This window comes from Sapajus apella, unplaced genomic scaffold (assembly GCF_009761245.1).
Source record: "Sapajus apella isolate SASKATOON/1434 unplaced genomic scaffold, GSC_monkey_1.0 scaffold37, whole genome shotgun sequence".
NCBI lineage: Eukaryota > Metazoa > Chordata > Mammalia > Primates > Cebidae > Sapajus > Sapajus apella.
In genome coordinates, this window is record NW_022436977.1 from 14,525,758 (window position 1) to 14,539,769 (window position 14,012).

General features: G+C 40.3%; 1 protein-coding gene and 1 pseudogene across 1 annotated transcript; both read left to right on the forward strand.

The window, feature by feature from the left end:
- The first annotated feature begins 11,692 nt into the window (after positions 1-11,692).
- LOC116564394 lies at positions 11,693-13,123 on the forward strand (annotated as a pseudogene).
- On the forward strand, positions 12,544-13,391 carry LOC116564393 (zinc finger protein 680-like). The gene has a single exon (XM_032297480.1). The coding sequence runs from the start codon at positions 12,633-12,635 to the stop codon at positions 13,389-13,391; it is 759 nt and encodes a 252-aa protein (XP_032153371.1). The 5' UTR covers positions 12,544-12,632.
- Positions 13,392-14,012: the final 621 nt, after the last annotated feature.

Below are 14,012 nucleotides of genomic sequence, written 5' to 3' on the forward strand. Positions count from 1 at the left end.
TGAGGGGAGTTGCAACTTGACCCCTATCTTGGAGCACGATCCTAATAAAATATAGGTCTCCTGACCAGAGCTTCTTGCTCAGCTTCCTAACAGCAATGTCTTCTCTCCAGAATGGCTGCAGGAGATCAAATGACAGAGGCAGTTTTTATCAGTTGTGCTGGTCTTTCACCTGCCTGAAAACTATCTTTAAATGATTGGTTTCCAAATGCAATGACACAGCAGTCTGTTTTCTAGAGACCTGAAGTTCAAATAAGCTTCTTGTATGAAATGTTGCCCTGGTGATTCTGGAGGTGATTTAAGGTAGAAAGAGCAGTTCCCAAAGACACAGAAAGGACCAAAAATAATAGAATCTTTAAGATTTTGAAATATTAAAAAGTGAAAATGACCCACTAAGTCCACTAACCCTGCCTTGAATTGTCTCCATGTTCATCTTCCCATCTCTACACAGGATTGCAGAGAAGTTGTTCTAAAAGAGAGCTTTCTGCCCATTTGGAAATTAGGTCCAATGCTCTGTCAACGTCTTAAGAATTTTCTAAATTTATCTTGTATTTATCTTTATGCAAATTTACTCTTCCACACTTGCACTCATTCTTTCATTGGCTACTAAGGGATATTCCCAGTTTGGAAAGTAATTCATTTCTTGTTGCTACAACAAACAAACCTAATGGTTAAATTATTTTCTTACCACAAGAAAAATTAATCATGATAACCTAGGGCATAAATCTTGATTTTTGGTTTTTTGAACCTATGGAAAACATAGTCTTGTGAAAGGTGACTTGAATTCTCCCTGAGCTCAACTTCTTCGTCTTCCTGGCATTGTGGAATGGTGGGAAGAGAAAGAGAGCTGAAGTCAGAAGCCTCAAATCCCAACTCTGTTTTTATAAGCTACATCATCACAGTTTATATTATTCTTAATTTATAGCTCCAGTCTCTTCGTCTGTAAAACGTTAAGAAGCATACCTATATTTGTTACCGATAATCAGGTAACAAGAAAACTACTTTATAAACAGTAAAACATTGTAAACACTGTGTTTTTTTGTAGAGTTTACTACAAGATACCCCATGTTAGCTTGTTTGGGGTCCTCCCTGAGCCGCTGTCCATCTTCCCTCCTCTCTCTTTCCCCAGCTTTCTCTCTCCTTTTTCTAGTGTTCAGCTTTCCTCCATGGAATGTTACTGTAGCAGAGTTCCCAGAAATGACACACAAACTAAAAATGCAGCCAAAGAAGAAAGTAATAACAGTATACAGAGACCTTCCATCTACAAAACACATTTTTAAGGGTGCTATAAGAATGGGCAAAGAGGGAGCAAGAGGAAAAAGCAGATTGGAGAAGCCAGTGACAAGAAAGCAGGAGATGTGGAGGAGGAAGAGTAACACAGGCAGGAAAGAGTCAACTAGAAAGAAAGAGAATACACATCACTCCCAAATGTCTGAGCTCAGTTGGGAAAGGAGGATAGAGGGCTGCATGATGCCAATAAATAATAAAAGTACATAAAAGGGAGTTTGTACAGAAAAGAGAAAAGTAAGCACAACAGAACAACATTCTTTTCCAGGAGTGGGTATCAGGTAGCACTGCAGGTAGGCACTGTGATAAACTAAAGTTATGAGGCAGTATAAACTGCCAGGAAGAGTTTAATAGGAGTATGTGATTCCTACAGCTAATTACTAGAAAGAAAATGTAATCACTGTTATATTTGTATTGCAGGTAAAGTTATACTGTGACCAATAAAATATAGAAAAGATTTGCCTAAAATGCAAATGCTCTGTGCACATGAGGGAGCATGTGTAGGAAGTTAATTTGGAGCAACACACATTCCCATCTACATGCTTCCCACCTCCGTGGAATAAAGTGGCACTCTGCAGAAGCTCAGAAGTGGGTCTTTGGTAGATACCAGGTGTGGAAATTGGAAAAATGAAGGGGCTGGAGGAGGAATCACCACTAAGACTTGAGCTGGGATTCACAGAGGCAAGAGTGGTCTACATGGAACAGCAATCCTGTTAAGGACTAGACTCTCTAGTGGAATTTCTTGAGAAGGATAATTGCTAATACCTAGTCTACCTTATAATTAAAGAGAGCCACATAAGCGCACATGCAGACCTAGGCTCCTATGTAAAGATTACCAACCAATCCTCAACCTTCTGACACACATATATAAAGTGTCTTTCTTTGAACCTGGGTAAAGGCAGTAGCAGACCATATTACATCCTGGTCTTTTACACTCACAAGACTGTTTCAGAACCTAACATTAGGGGTAGAAACCAGGATAGTGAGCTAATGTTGGGAGCTACATATTCTACATCTTCAAGCTTCTCAGATAACAAAACCATAGAGGAGGTGAACTATATCTGCTTTCACATTCCTGAAGTATCCCATGACTCATCCCTTTCTTTTTTCTTAATTGTTCCTTCTCTTTCATATCACATCCATCTCATCTCAGACGAACCTAATCTCTTACCCCAGTGTGAACACCACAAAGAGTCTTTCCATGTAGTGTTGTTTTGAGATTCACCAGGTTGATTTCACTTCTGCTTTGGCTGCTCTGAAACCAACCACTTTATGCAAAATTGAATGTAGGTGCTTTATCTAAAGGTTAGGCAAGGTGCTAGTGAAGAGAGGCCCTCTTCTGTTAGCTGGGGAAGACTGGACTTTCTCTCCCAAGTAGTTCAGGTAAACGCCTTGCTTCCAGGCCTTTAGGCAGCTTTCAAAACCATCAGTTCTCTGCTTATGCTCAGTGGCCAACAGAAAGAAAAAACAAACAAACAAAATTCCAGGCTATCCCATGGGCCTCAAAACTAGGACTTCATGACTTCTGAGGTCTGACCTGACTTGCAGGTTCAGAATCCTAAAGCGGTAACTTCTATTGTCATGTTCATTTGAACAAGTTAAGCAACTTTTATGTTGCCAGTCTCTGAAGTCATTGTGTAAGGGAAAGCATGCAGAGAGAATGAAAACCTTTTGCCCTGAGGAAAAAACTCTTCAGCTTCCACTTTGAATACACCCAGCGAGACTGAGCAAGAAAACATCTTTCATGACTACTTGTTGGGTGTTATAACAGAAGTGAGGGATAGGTTCCTTTTTTTTTTTTTTTTTTTTTTCTTTGAGACGGAGTTTCACTCATGCTACCCAGGCTGGAGTGCAATGGCGCGATCTCGGCTCACCGCAACCTCCGCCTCCTGGGTTCAGGCAATTCTCCTGCCTCAGCCTCCTGAGTAGCTGGGATTACAGGCACACGCCACCATGCCCAGCTAATTTTTTGTATTTTTAGTAGAGACGGGGTTTCACCATGTTGACCAGGATGGTCTTGATCTCTTGACCTTGTGATCCACCCGCCTCGGCCTCCCAGAGTGCTGGGATTACAGGCTTGAGCCACTGCGCCCGGCAGGGATAGGTTCTTTGTCTAAATCAGGGCTGTTCTGGTTTTAAGGCAAGAAGGCAGGCTGGATACAGTGGCTCACACCTGTAATCCCAGCACTTTGGAAGGCTGAGGTTGGCCAATCACCTGAGGTCAGGAGTTCGAGACCAGCCTGGCCAGCATGGGGAAGCCCCGACTCTACTAAAAATACAAAAAAATTACCTGGGTGTGGTGGCAGGTGACTGTAATCCCAGCTACTCAAGAGGCTGAGGCACGAGAATGGCTTGAACCTGAGAGGTGGAAGTTGGCACTATTGCATTCCAGCCTAACCCCTAACCTTAACCCTAACCTGGGAGACTGGAGCCTGGAGCCTGGGCGACAGAGTGAGACTCTTGTCTGAAAACAAACAAACAAAAAAGCAAATGTAGGATAGCCAGTCCTGCACTTAATAAACACTCAACTTTGGAAAAACTGGTACACAGTGCCTTTTATGTCATAGGGCAAAAGGGGTTTATCTATCTGCTTGTGTGAGAAAATTCCAAACAAATTTTATGCACATATCAATTACCAAATAAAATACCCTAAAAACAGTCCATCACATTTCTCCTTTTGTCTTGGTTTTCCAAATAGGCAGTGAGGTTGCTGGGCATGGTGGTGCATGTCTGTAGTCCCAACTACTTGGGAGGCTGAGGTGGGAGAATCAGTTGAGCCCAGAAGTTCAAATCCAGCCTGAGCAATATAACTAGACCCCTAAAAAATGGGAGAAAATACCCTAAATATTATTAAATTGATCTGTTTACCTACAATTGTGAAAATTCCTTGGTTGAAACTGTAACCAAGAAAGCCAGATTTTGATGAGATTTTTAAAAAAATAGGTAGCTAGATTTTATTCTCACTTTTAGTAGTTCCCCATAGCATAAATACACTCCTAACATTACATTCATGCTTCATTACTTGACTGTTGTCTTTTTGCTCTTGATTTAATGAGTTTATATTTTAAAGTTCCTATTTCTTTTATTGTGTCTATCCCTTACCTAATTTGGAAGAATAAAGAACATACAGAAGAAAATTTTTTTCTTGTTTTGTTGTTTTTTTTTTTGAGATGGAGTCTCACTGTTGCCCAATCTGGACTGCAGTGGCATGATCTTGGCTCACTGCAACCTTTGCCTCCCAGATTCAAGCATTTCTCCTGCCTCATCCCCACAAGTAGCCAGGATTACAGGCGCGTGCCACCACACCAGGCTAATATTTTTAGTAGAGACGAGATTTCACCATGTTGGCCAGTCTGGACTCAAACTCCTGCCCTCAGGCGATCTGCATGCCTTGGCCTCCCAAAGTGCTGAGATTACAGACATGAGCCACTGTTCTCAGCCTAAATATACTATTTTAAAATAACAATAATGGTTATGGTTTCCAATCAATGAAAAGACTTTTTCTCTTTGCTATGAAGTGAATATTTGTGTGTCCCCACCCTGTGGGGACATTTATATGTTGAAGCCTAACTCCCAATGTAATGGTATCTAATCCCCCTCCCAGAGGTACCTCTGGGAGATGATTAGGTCATGACGGGGGGAGCCCTCATTAATGGAATTAGTACCTTGTAAGAAGAAACTCTATTATAGAGTTTGCTGCTTCTGTCTCTCTTTGCTTTCCACCATGTGAGGGTACAATGAGAAGATGGTAATCTGCAAACCAAGAAGCAGGCCCTCACCAGATACTTGGCACCTTGATTTTGGACTTCCCAGCCTCCAGAACTGTGAGAAATAAACATTTGTTTTTAAGCCACCTAGCCTATGGTATATTTGTTACAGTATAACAAATATACCATATATACAGTATATGGTATATTACAGTATATGGTATAAAAAATATACCATATATATAGTATGACAAATATATATAACAAACTGACTAAGACACTCCTATTCCAAACATATACAAATAATACAAAATATAACAACAAAAAATAAAATACATGGATGAGTTCAAAAACAAGAAAGGTAAATCTCTAGATGCCAAAAATGAAGCAGAAACTAAAAGCCATAAAAAGATGTGAGTGAGTGGCAAGGCAGCCAATCTGTACCTTTCCATGAATCAGAAAATAGACCAACTCCCTGAGCAAATTCACCCATGGGTTCAGGAATTGGTGAGTAGAGTTCAGGCTTGATATTACCCCCATACACCATCTTGCCCAGGTGCCTTGATGTAGGATGTAACTGGCTTACCTGTGCCTAGCATCCCTGACCAGTGAGAGCAGAAGCTACATCACTCAGAGGGGTTTTGAAATTGGAAGTGGGCCTTTGGTGCTGAATGATGAAGTTTAAATGCATACATGTAGAGAGGATACTAAATCTTAAGTCCACAAAAGACAGAGAACTGATTGTACACTCATGTTTATAGCTGCATTATTTGTAACAGCCAAAAGGTAGAAGTAACCTAAATATCCATAAATGAAGGTATAGATAAATAAAATGTGATGTATACATACAATGGAATGCTTTTCAGTCGTAAAAAGGTAGGAAATTCTGACATATGCTATAACATGGATGCACCTTGAGTATAGTATGCTAAATGAAATAAGCCAGTCACACACACACACACAAAAACACTATAATGATTCCACTTCTCTGAGGTATTTACAGTAGTCAAATTCTTTAAGACAGAAAGTAGAATAGTGAATGCCAATGCCAGTGGAGGAGGGAGAAATGGGGTTATTGTTTCAGGGGGATGGGATTTCAGGTTGAGAAGATGAAAACTTTGGAGATAGATGGTGGTGATGGTAGCACAACAATGTGAATATACTTAATGCCACTGAACTTTACTTTGAAAAAGAAGGTGAAGATGGCAAAATACAAAAATGTATTTTGCCACGATTTTTAAAAATTAAAAAAGTCATAAATAAATAATTTTTAGTGAGACCATAATTTTTGTAAAAGATAAGGAGCTTTTCAGGCAGCTCTGCTGCAGAAAAAAAGAAAAAAAAAAGCATATATTAAAAAAAAATGATAAGGAGCTGGAACCAAAGTCCCCATATAATTCTAGGAGCCACAAGGGTGCTCTTGAAGTAAACCAGGAAGCAAGTACTATGGTCCTCAGCAAGAGAAGTAGCAAGGAATATTGCTGAAATGAATCAAATGAATTCAAAGAAGTCAGAAGCACAGACCAGTATCAGTCATGGACAAAAGATCTGAATTCACACTACCTGTAAGGTGTAGGAACTCTAAGTAGAAAAATGCACATGAAAAGAGGTCCAAATACAATGTTTCTTACAGGGACAGAGACAGGGAAACATAAAACTTCCTGAGACCCCCCTCCCAACCCAGGGCACGAGAGACTCCCCTATAAAACAACCAACTACAGATGAACTCAAAGCCAGAACTTACAGATCACATGCAGAAACCTCTCTGGGCAAGAGAAAAAGTACATTGCATATCTTCCATTTGCCCCTGTAGATCCACTCTCCACTATTCTACGTCTTCTATTGCTGGAGGCAGACCTACATGGACACATCAGTGAGTTCTCATGTCCTCTGGCCTCTTGTTGGATTCAGCCAATGGGAAAAACCCTAGCAGAAGATTGGAGAGTGGGATCAGTTTTATTCCCCAGTTGACACTCTCTCAGCTGTTGGCTGTGTCCCTCAACAGAAGGTCATTGCACCTCTCAAGGTGATCTTCGCTTCATGAATTGCTTTCAGATTCTACACACTTCTCCCTGTCCTCACCTCTTCAGGTCAAGGAGTAGTAATGGCTCCATTGCAACTATTTCCAGGTTATTGCACTATCCTCTGTGGCCACACTACACCCTGCTCACACCTCCGTAAATGGTTCCTTTGTAGATAAACCACAGTGGAATCAAACGAATTTTAGTACTTTATCTATTTCCTGTTAGGAATCTGATGAAATAATCATAAACAGGACATGGGGGAATTTGAAATTTAAGAGCTAGAAATTTTTTAAATAAGCAGAAATAGGCTTTAAAAGGCGAAAGATTTGTGCAATCTGAAGAGAAACCAGAGTGTAGAAATAGACTTTAAAAAGAGTAGATTCAAACCCATAAAAATAATAAAAATTTTAAAAATAAATAAATAAATTTTTTTCTTTTTCTTTTTTGAGATGGAGTTTCACTCCTGTTGCCCAGGCTGGAGTGCAATGGTGTGATCTCAGCTCACTGCAACCTCCGCCTCCTGGGTTCAAGCAATTATCCTGCCTCAACCTCCCAAGTAGCTAGAATTACAGGCGCCCACCAGCACGCCTAGCTAACTTTGTATTTTTTTTTTTTTAGTAGAGACAGGGTTTCACCATGTTGGCCAGGCTGGTCTCAAACTCCTGACCTCAGTTGATCCACCGACCTCGGCCTCCCAAAGTGCTGGGATTAAAGGCTTGAGCCACCACGTCTGGAGAATTTTCTCTTCTTCTTCTTTTTTTTTTTGAAACAACATTTTGCTCTTGTTGCCCAGGCTGTAGTGCAATGGCGCAATCTTGGCTCACTGCAACCTCCACCTGGGTTTAAGCTATTCTCCTGCCTCAGCCTCCCAAGTAGCTGGGATTACAGGTGTGTACACCCACATCTGGCTAATTTTTGGATTTTTAGTAGAAATGGGGTTTCACCATGTTGGCCAGACTGGTCTCGAACTCCTGACCTCATAATCTGCCCTCCTCGGCCTCCCAAAGTACTGGGATTACAGGAATGAGCCACCACACCCTGCCCTATGAGTTCTTTCAGCAGTGTTTTGTACTTTTTCTTGTAGAGATATTTTACCTCTTTGGCTAAATATTTTCTGAAGGTTTATTTGTTTTTGCTATGTTCTGCTTTGTTTTTATATAGAGTCTCACTCTGTCGCCCAGGCTGGAGTGCAGTGGTGCCATCTTGGCTCACTGCAACTTCCGCCTCCCAGGTTCAAGTGATATCCTGCTTCAGCCTCCTGAGTAGCTGGGATTACAGGCAACCACCACCAGCATGCCCAGCTAATTATTATTATTATTATTATTATTATTATTATTATTTTTTTAGTAGAGGCAGGGTTTCATCATGTTGGCCAGGCCTAAGTATTTTATTTATATATTTTCTTTTTGCAGCTGTTGTAAAAAGGATTAAGTTCTTGATTTGATTCTCAGTTTGGTTGTTGTTAGTGTATAGCAGAGCTACTGTTTTATGTACATTGACTTGGTATCCTGACACTTTACCGAATTCATCTATCAGATTTACGAGCTTTTTGGATGCGTCTTGAGAGTTTTCTAGGTATACAGTCATATCACTGGTGAACAGCAACAGTTTGACTTCCTCTTTTCCAATTTGGATGCTTTTTATTTCTCTTGTCTAATTGCTCTGGCTAGGACTTCCAATACTATGTTGAATAGAAGTGGTGAAAGTGGGCATCCTTGCGTTGTTACAGTTCTCAGTTACAAATAATAATTCTTTCAATGATTACCCATTCAGTATAGTGATGTTAGCTGTACGTTTGTCATAGATGCCTTTTATTACCTTGAGGTATGTCCCTTCCATGCCGATTTTGATGAGGATTTTTATTAAAAAGGGATGCTGGATTTTTTCAAATGCTTTTTCTGCATCTATTGCGTTGATCATATGTTTTTTGTTTGTTTGTTTGTTTGTTTTGTTTGTTTGTTTGAGACAGAGTCTAACTGTGTCACCCAGGCTGGAGTGCAGTGGTGTGGTCTTAGCTCACTGCAACCTCTGCCTCCCAGGTTCAAGTGATTCTCCTGCCTCAGCCTCCTGAATAGCTGAGATTACAGGCACCCGCCACCACACCCAGCTAATTTTTGTATTTTCAGTAGAGACGGGGTTTCCCCATGTTGGCCAGACTGTCTCGAATTCCTGACCTCAGGTGATCCACCCATCTCAGCCTCCCAAAGTGCTGGGATAACAGACATGAGCCACCACGCCCAGCCTGATTTTTATTTTTAATTCTGCTTATGTAGGGTGTCACATTTATTGGCTCGTGTATGTTAAACCATCCCTGCATCCCTGGTATGTAATCCACTTGATCATGGTATATTATCTTTTTGATATGCTGTTGGATTCAGTTACCTAGTATTTTGTTGAGGTTTTTGAATCTATATTCATCAGGAATATTAGTTCGTAATTTTCTTTTTTTTGTTATATTCTGTTTGGATATTAGGATGATACTGTCTTCATAGAATGATTTAGGGAGGATTCCCTCTTTCTCTATGTTACGGAATAGTTTTAGTAGGATTGGCATCATTTCTTCCATGAATGTCTGATAGAATTCAGCTGTGAATCCATCTGGCCCTGGGCTTTTTATGTTCGTTTTTTTTTGTTTTGTTTTGTTTTTTAAGATGGGGTTTCATCATGTTGGTCAGTCTGGTCTTGAACTTCGGACTTCAAGTGATCCACCTGCCTTGGCCTCCAAAGTGCTTGGATTACAGGCATGAGCCACCACACCTGGCCAGCTTTTTTTTAAAGAAACTGATTCTATCTTGCTGCGTATTAGTCTGTTCTGAGTTTCTATTTCTTCCTGGAGGCTATCCTCATCACAAAGTGGCAAAGAATTTGGCTGAATAGTGTTTATGTTCTAGTGTTTTGTAAAAGACTAGAACTAGTGTTCATGTTCTAGTGTTTTGTAATGTATGAGCAATGAAATGTAATGTACCAGGCACAGTGGCTCATGCCTGTAATCCCAGCACTTTGGGAGGCCGAGGTGGACCAATCACCTGAGGTCAGGAGTTAGAGACCAGCCTGGCCAACATGGCGAAACTCTGTCTCTACTAAAAATAGAAAAATGTGCTGGGTATGATGGTGGGCACGTGTAATCCCAGCTACTTGGGAGGCTGAGGTGGGAGAATTGCTTCAACCGGGAGGCAGAGGTTGCAGTGAGCCGAGATTGCACCACTGTACTTCAGCTTGGGCAACAGAGTGAGACTCCTTTCCAAGAAAAAAAAGAAATTGGACATTTAGCTGAGGAGATTTCTAAGCAAAGTGTTAAAGGAGCAGCTTGGTTCCTTCTTACTGCTTATAATAAAATACAAGAAGAAGAAATGAATTGAAAATGGAAAATGGAATTGTTAAGCAAAAAGGAATCAGAACATAAAGATTTGGAAAATTCTAACCTTGTTCATATCATTTTAAAAATGAGAAGGTATGTGCAAAAAAGAACACAAAGTCTATGTCAGACCAACAATTTGATAAAAAGATCAGCATGGGTGTGAACTATGAACCAAATCAGCCATCTCAACAGAAGCCAGGAATAAAGATAAGACTATAGCAGCAGAAACACTGCCAGCTGGAACTAAACAGAGGGAGACTGTCAGACTTCTTAGATCCTACAGATCATAGATCTGTGAACATGCACTGTTCTTCAAAACAATAGAAGAAAGAACCCAAAAATGATTCAGAGATCATCAGGCTGCCACTCCTACCATAGGACTAGAGTATATAATTTGGGGAACAGGGCTGCCTCTACCTCAGTTTCAAAGAGCTGGCCCAATCAAGCCATGAGTGCAGGGCCACCTGTAGCAGCAGAGGCACAGCACTATTCAGCAGAGCCACTGAGATACAACTCCAGGCTCACAGAGCTGTGGGTGTGTCGCCCCCATCAGACAGAGCCACACAGGCAGGACTGCCACCCAGTGGGTCCCAGAAGGCAGAGCATTGAGCCAAAGAACCTCATCAAGCCGTAACATCTTATAAATTTTGCCTTGATAAATTTGAGACTTTCTTGGGACTCCATCATCCCTTTCTTCTTTCCTATTTCTCCTTTTTGGAATGGGAATGTTAAAGAAGATTGAAAAGACTTAGCAATCTAATTTAATATGTTGATCTTATTTTGATCCTTATTTAAACAAACGAGAAAACACAAAAATACACTTTTGAGACAATCAAAGAAATTTGAATATAGTCTGGATATTAAATGATACTGAAGAATTGGGTATGATACCAGTATTACCTATGATTAGAAAATGTCTACAATTTTTAGAAATGCATACTAAAGGATGTAGGAATTCAACAGTATGATGTCTAAGATTTTCTTTAAAATATTTCAGTAGGCCAGACATGGTGGCTTATGCATGTAATCCTAGCACTTTGGGAGGCTGAGGTGGGCGGATCATGAGGTCAGGAGTTCGAGACCAGCCTGGCCAACATGGTGAAACCCCATCTCTACTAAAAATACTAAAAATTAGCCAGGCGTGGTGGCATGCACCTGCAGTCCCAGTTACTCAGGAGGCTGAAGCAGGAGAATCGTTTGAACCAGGGAGGTAGATGTTGTAGTGAGCTGAGATCATACCAGTGCACTCTAGCCTGGGTGACAGAGAAAGACTCTGTCTGATAAAAAAATAAAATAAAATATTTCAGGGTGGAGCCTTTGTCTCTCACTGCAGCGGAAGCTCCAGGTCTCGTCTTCACTGTTCTGGGTTCTTCTGTTCCTAGAGGCCCAGCGTCTGTGGCCTGATTACCTGCAGCACTTTGGGAGGCTGAGGTGGACCAATCACCTGAGGTCAGGAGTTAGAGACTTGGGAGATGCACAGCTATGATGCCAGGCCCACCTGGAAGCCTAGAAATTGCCAGAAAAACTGGGGAAAACACAGGCTGTTTTACTTACTGGATATCTGACAAAACATTCTTCTTGGGCCAAAAACATTGGCATTACTGGAACCATTGAAATTTAAGGATGTTGCCATAGAATTCTCTCTGGAGGAGTAGCAATGCCTGGACACTGCACAATAGAATTTATATAGGAAAGTGATGTTTGAGAACTACAGAAACCTGGGCTTCCTGGGTATTGCTGTCTCTAAGCCTCACCTGATAACCTGTTTAGAGCAAGGAAAAGAGCTTTGAAATATGAAGAGACAAGAGTTGGTAGCCAACCACCTGGTTATATGTTCCCATTTCGCTGAAGACCTTTGGCCAGAACATAGCATAAAAGATTCTTTCCAAAAAGTGATACTGAGAGGATACAGAAAATGTGGACATGAGAATTTATCATTAAGAATAAGCTGTAAAAGTGTGGATAAGTGTAAGTTGTACAAAGGAGATTATAATGAACTTAATCAATGTTTGACAACTACCCAGAGGAAAATATTTCAATGTGATAAATACATGAAATTCTTTCATAAATTTTCAAATAGTCATAAGAAATACTGGAAAGAAATTTTTCAGCTGTAAAGAATGTGGCAAATCATTCTGCATGCTTTCACATCTAACACAACATATAAGAATTCACACTAGAGAGAATTCCTACAAATGAGAGGAATGTGGCTAAGTTTCTAACTGGTTCTCAGAGCTTATAAAACATAATCTAATTCATATGGGGGAGAAATCCTACAAAAGTGAAGAATGCAGCAAAGCCTTTAACCAATCCTCAGCACTTATGAGACATAAGAAAATTCATATTGAAGAGAAACCCTACAAATGTGAACAATGTGGCAAATGCTTTAGTTTATTCTCAATCCTTAGTAAACATAGGATAATCCATTCTGGAGACAAACCTTACAAATGTGATGAATATCACAAAGCCTTTAACTGGTTTGCAACCCTTACTAACCATGAGAAAATTCATACTGGAGAGAAACCCTTCAAATGTGAAAAATGTGGCAAAGATTTTAACCAGTTTTCAAACCTTACTAAACATAAGAAAATTCATACTGGAGAGAAACTCTACAAATGTGAAGAATGTGGCAAAGCTTTTAACCAGTTTACAAACCTTACTAGACATGAGAAAATTCATACTGGAGAGAAATCCTACAAATGTGAAGAATGCAGCAAAGCTTTTATACAGTCCTCAAACCTTACTGAACATACGAGAATTCATATGGGAGAGAAAGCCTACAAATGTGAAGAATGTGGCAAAGCTTTTAATGGATGCTCCAGCCTTATTCAACATAAGAGAATTCATACTAGAGAGAATACCTACAAATGTGAAGAATGTGACAAAGGCTTTACTTTATTTTTAATCCTTACTAACCATAAGGCAATTCATCCTGGAAAGAAATCCTACAAATGTGATCAATGTGGCAGTGTTTTTAACTGGCCTGCAACTCTTGGTAATCATGAGAATTCAAGCTAGAGAGAAACCCTACAAATGTGAATAATGTGGCTGGGTGCTGTGGCTCACACCTGTAATCCCAGCACTTCAGGAGGTGGAGGCAGAGGCAGGTGGATCACGAGGTCAGGAGTTTGAGACCAGCCTGACCAACACAGTGAAACTCCATCTCTACTAAAAATACAAAAATTAGCCAGGCATAGTGGCATGTGCCCGTAATCCCACTACTCAGGAGGCTGAAGCAGGAGAATTGCTTGAACCTAGGAGACAGAGGCTGCGGTGAGCTGAGATCACACCACTGCACTCCATCATGGGCCACAGAGTGAGACTCCATCTCAAAAAAAAAAAAAAAAAAAAAAAAAGCTGAAGAATGTGGCAAAGCATTTAACCAGTCCTCACACCTTACTAGACATAAGAAAATTCATACTGGTAAGAAACTCTACAAACCTGAAAGATGTGACAATGATTTTGACAACACCTAAAACTTTTCTAAACCTGAAAGAAACCATCCTGTTGAGAAACTCTAAAAACATGAAGAATTTGACAAAGCCTTCCAATGGTGTTACACTTGATTGTAGGTAAGATGATTTATACTGTAGAAAACTTCATGTGCAAAAAATGTGACAAAACTTAACCAATATTCAC

Excerpts from the sequence above, each read along its gene's own strand:
- LOC116564393 (XM_032297480.1), top strand. The coding sequence starts at position 12,633 with ATGGGGGAGAAATCCTACAAAAGTGAAGAATGCAGCAAAGCCTTTAAC.